Source organism: Halyomorpha halys, unplaced genomic scaffold (genome assembly GCF_000696795.3).
Source record: "Halyomorpha halys isolate HHAL.00 unplaced genomic scaffold, Hhal_1.1 Scaffold894.1, whole genome shotgun sequence".
In the NCBI taxonomy this organism is placed as follows: Eukaryota; Metazoa; Arthropoda; class Insecta; order Hemiptera; family Pentatomidae; genus Halyomorpha; species Halyomorpha halys.
The window spans coordinates 470,041-475,314 of NW_027110846.1; the positions used below are offsets into that span (position 1 = coordinate 470,041).

Genomic DNA, 5,274 nt, shown 5'->3' on the forward strand with positions numbered 1-5,274 from the left:
CACTTACTAATTCACTTTTTATTTCTGTTTTAGAGGATTCGAAAAAAAACAAAAAAAAACAAAAAAACAATAAGAACATATTTATTCCAGAATTATTTGTATTGAGGAATATTTTGTTACAAAATACAATAAAATAAACAAAATCATGATTTGGTGTGAGCTCACTAAGGACACATTTTCTCCACCTTTAGGTTTGCATACCAGATGAAAATTGATTAAATTGCTTCGTTATTGAAAAAAAAAATTGAAGGGTATGAGAAAATGCAGAAAAGACTTGATCAAAATCTTAAAAACCATGGAAAGACATCTGGACAGGATAAAATTTTGACTAAAACTCAACCTCTTATTTATGATACTGTTCTGCATAATTAACAGCCCAAGATAACAAATCAGCTCATTTGATCCAAAGGGAGATGTTAGAAGTGCCATATAACATACATCCTCAAAAACCATATTCTAGGAGGTTATAAAATGCTCCCCAACTTTGATACAATGCAAACAATCAACACAAGTTTATATTATTCTTGGAGGAAACATGACAAAAACATTTGCAAAATATTGCAGGTTAACCTTTCTCACATTTTTGTGAGTACTAGCCAGCTATCCCTGCCAGTTTTCATTTAATATATATATATATATATATTATAATGATAAAATAAAAGGAAGATGGTCCGGGTGTGGTACAAAAAAAATTCAAATATTGACTAAACTATTTATATTGTGCCAACGTTTTGCCACACGTTGCAGGGCTAAGAAAAGATAGAAACACTTAAATGATATAAACATAAATGAAGAAAGCAAATGAAAAAGTAAAAAGATGTACAATGAAACCTAAAAGAAGAATAATAAAAGCTTATAGACAATTAATGAAAACAGAAATAATAACAGATAAAAAGAAGAAATATACAATACAGTACAAACTAAGAGATGGGAAAAGGGGATAAGAATAAAGGAAGATAATGAACAAGCCAGAAAATGTACCTGAACAGACTGGAAGTCAGAGCCAAAGTGAATTGTTCATAGGATGTTATAGAGAAGTAGTGAGGATTGACAGTTAAAGTACGTTACATTTGAAAATTATTTTAAAGTAAACAGTATAGAAAATTAAAGAAAATATTTTTTTGGATTCCAAGATGAGATGTTTTTTATGGTCGAGGACAGTACCAAGAATTTAAGTATTATCGAAGTTAAAAGAATGATTGGGGTTTAAAACATGTTCTGACAATTTAGAGGCAAAAGGGTTACAGTAGTTGAAGGAAGTTTTGTGATGAGAAAGGAAATTCTGAGAAAGGAAGCTCGATAACAAATTTCAAAATATCTTCAAAAGTAGTTAGAGACCATTCAAAGATAATATAAAGAAACACTAAAATAATTATTAAAAATGTTATAACCTTATAAAACTTACATTAAGTTCCAGAACAACACCCAAACAGTCAGTTGAAATAGATATCAGATAAGTTGTCCCAACAATCAGGATAGTTGAAAAGAAATGTGAGACTTCACCATAAGCTTGAGTAATAACAGCTCTCGTCACAAGACATTCTAAAAAAATAAATTAAATAATTTAAATTATATAATTTCTGTAAAAGAAAACACTTTCAACCCAGAGACATTGAACTTTCAATTCCAAACAAGAATTTAATATTTTTTAATTCTCACTCCACTTAAAGATATAATACCATAGACATAGCTCTAGAGATGACAATGGTGTTCATGATAAATAGAAAACTTCTTGCTGAAGTGAGTCATAATATGAAACTATAGTAAACATGACAAAGAAAGGCGGGTGGTTATTTTAGCCTTGTTATCCCACTTAGTCCCAGCATAGCGATTATTTAAATAACATAAATGTAACAACGTCAACCATCCCATGTCGCCAGTTCTTTCATTCCACTCAGCTTAGGCATGCGATATCGAGAAAAAATAATAGTTTGTTTGGAACTACATAGTTATTCAGAAGAAGAAATATTCCACTAAGAAGTCAAAGGTGTTAGAATAATCAACAGGCTTGACAGAATGAAAATTACTAGTCAAGAAAAATACAATTCCTGTTATTTGATTGTGATAATATAATTTTCTGATATCAAATTTTTTATTAGGTTTCCCTGGCATGAAAACATCTTGTTATATCAACTAAACAAAAAAGGTGACTAAATTTTTAATCTTATTTATTATTTAGCCAGATCCTACTGATATGATTCCTTATTTGATTGAAAACTTACTAATGCTTTCAATTTTTCCAAGAGAAAATGTATATTTTTCTTAGAATTATTAAAAAAGCATTATTATGCATAAAAAAATTAAATGGTACTAACCTATTGGGAAAGTGAAAAGGATTGTCAGGGAGAATGCAATTCTTGCAGCATTCATCAAATCATCATCCCAACAGTAATTTTCTAATAGGTCACCTGTAAACACAATCATACATAGCTTGAGAAATAATATCAAGCATTGGTATAACATCATACCCAACATTTCTTTTGTGAATTGAAGTTTCTTGAAATGTCTGATTCCTTAAAGCTGATTTCACAGGTTTTCAAAATCATGTAGGAAATTTATTTATTTTTCAGGAAATAAGATTTTTTTTTTTAAACAATAACTTTGGTATTAATTTGTCAAGTGATAGCTCTTTGGAGGTAAAACATGGTAACAGACAAAGATGGCCACCCAACGCAGTGTGTTTCTTAATAATAATAAAATCAAATCCAATGTTTTAAGTGTCAGTATTAGTTCTGACAAGAACTCTTTTGGTGGAAGGAATGCTAAAGACCCATACTGTAGTTTTGTGTATGAGTGCAAACTGATCGGATCCAAGTTTCTCCTAAGAAAACATGTCTGTACTTCTTGACTCGTTTTCAAGTAAACCATGGTGGTATCTACTGTACTTACCATTTTTTACAACCTCTGTCATTTAACCTGCTTAACAAAAAGAGATTTTTAACTTTTATTTCTTTAATTATGTGGTAACTGAAATAGGAAAAACATATACACAATGTAAAATTTGGAATCAACTTGCAAATGTTTCATTATATTTGAATACAAAATTGTGTTAAGGTGAAAATGGTATCTGCTGCTGTTACCATGTTTTACACCCACTAGATCCGTCATGGCAGTATGTACAGTCATGGGAGCATTTTCACACTACGTCTTGTGTGATAGTTGGAAGTTACATGTAGCAGAGCTCATGTATAAATAATAGAATTATTCTCGGTTCTACAATGAAAACAAAATTTTGCAGGGACTCCCCTGAAGACCACATAAGATAATTTCTTTTTTATTTTATTTTAATTTAAATAAACATTATATAATGTATAAACTGTAAAATTTAGCCAAATAAAGTTTAATTACTGTTTGTTTTTAAACTTGATGAGAAGTTTATCGACACCATCTGTGTTTGTCAATTAATCTATGTATGAATCAGCTGATACATGATTTTTTTTTTTTTACTGATTTACTGAATAAGGACTTGAGAAAGTTATTGTATGTCCTCCATATTTTCCATAAGATATTTAAACAAAGTAAAATAATCCAAAACAATGTAAAAAAAAATTATAATTAAAGGTGGCAAAACCCAGAACGACCATAGCTAGTTGAAGCTAGGTCAGTAACTTCTACTAGCTAGTGGTCGGGACAATCCAAGGTGAAAAAGAGGGACAGGAGCTCTCCCCACAACTCCCAACACAAGCTAGAAAAGTGACATCCCTTGATGATAGCGTATTGTCATACATGCTTCACAATAATATGTCATCAACGGCAGTCAAGTTGTTAAATAAATTAAAATAGGGAAAAAATAGTATAAAATATCATAATTTAATAGTAAATTCAAAATAAACAATACAACTATATACAATATTTACTTCATTTTACCTTGTGAATACCCAGTAAATGTTGCATATCCAGTAATTCCAAAGAGACAAGAGATAACGAACGAAGAAAAGACAGAGTAATGGGTGACCTTGTCCCATCTCCCCTGATCGGCTCCCTTAATGGATCCATACAGCAGGAACACATTGTGATGGCACATAAATGCTGAAAGTATCAAGCTATTTATTATAAGAAGAAAAGAAAAAAATGAGGAATTCAATAACTAAAAAATAAAAACTGAATTATTAAACTTTAGAACTTGTAAATTTTAACAATATTACCTATGTTAACAAATCAATACATGCATTAGTACAGGGTGTTTCCATATTAAGTATTCCAATTGAAAATATGAATTAAGGATCTGAAAACAAAAAAATCCCTATTTAGATATGTTCATTAACGCTTTATTTAGGAGATATTCATGTCTAAAGATTTTCATTGTTATGATAATTAATAAGGTTATAATGGATAAATTATAAGTGTTCCAATAACATTATTAATGAAATGTAAAAATTAACTTTTATACTAAATGTTATTTGAAGTGATTACCTTGAGTACCAAGATAGGTTCAGCATCTTTTTTCCACACAGTAGCAGTGGCCCAACAGCACTGGATATGAGTTATTGTTTTGCAAGCTTCAAGAATCTTTCTTCGCAAAGAATTAAAGTCATTGACTAGAAAAACAACTAGTGTCGCAGTATCATTTATCCAGTGCTGTTGGGCCACAGCTCCTAAGGAAGAAAGATGCCGAGCCTATCATAATGCTCAAGGCAACCCCTTTGAAGAACATTTAGTATGGACAGTAATGTTTACATTTCATTATTAAAGTATTAGGAACATATATTAATTTATTTGTTATAACCTAAATAATTCATAACAATGAAAATCTTTATACATGAATATCTTCTAAACAAAATGTTAACAGTCATACCTTCATAGGCAATGCTTGAGAGATGAGATCCTTGATTCAAATTTTCATTTAAGACAGTTAAACATGGAACAACCATGTATGTGGTGGTTAACCTAAGGCATTTATATTAGCTTTGTACTCATGGAAGTATATTTACAAAACCAACCTTATTAGTTTAATTTTAGAAAATGTTTATTTATGGAGATAGATCAAGAAATTATCATCAAATCTATTTTATTATCAGTAGTATTTTTTATTTAATAAAAAAAGTTATTAATTTCATTTATAGATTATTTTATAATTTTGGGAGTTAATAACAATTAAAAATATTGTTTATTGCTATCTGTATTTAATTATGTACCTGCAGTTATTATAAGCTGTTCTGTTTCCCATGTTTTTTTACTGAAATGGAGTGGAATATATAAATAAATTGATATTTATTTTCAATTGATTTAACCGTCCATTGTACGGGCTTGCCTTCCCCTTTTATATAGTAGTTG

At 29.7% G+C, this 5,274-nt stretch overlaps 1 protein-coding gene across 1 annotated transcript in view; it reads right to left on the reverse strand.

Annotated features, from left to right (window-relative positions):
• LOC106686889 (putative sodium-coupled neutral amino acid transporter 11) overlaps positions 1–5,274 on the reverse strand; it is an 18,539-nt gene that overhangs the window by 1,303 nt on the left and 11,962 nt on the right. Inside the window, exons 7-9 of the mRNA XM_014430479.2 lie at positions 3,868–4,029; positions 2,316–2,408; positions 1,406–1,542 (exon numbers count right to left, since the gene is read on the reverse strand). Of these exons, the coding sequence (XP_014285965.1) occupies positions 1,406–1,542; positions 2,316–2,408; positions 3,868–4,029 (392 nt within the window). The remainder of the gene's footprint in view (positions 1–1,405; positions 1,543–2,315; positions 2,409–3,867; positions 4,030–5,274) is intronic.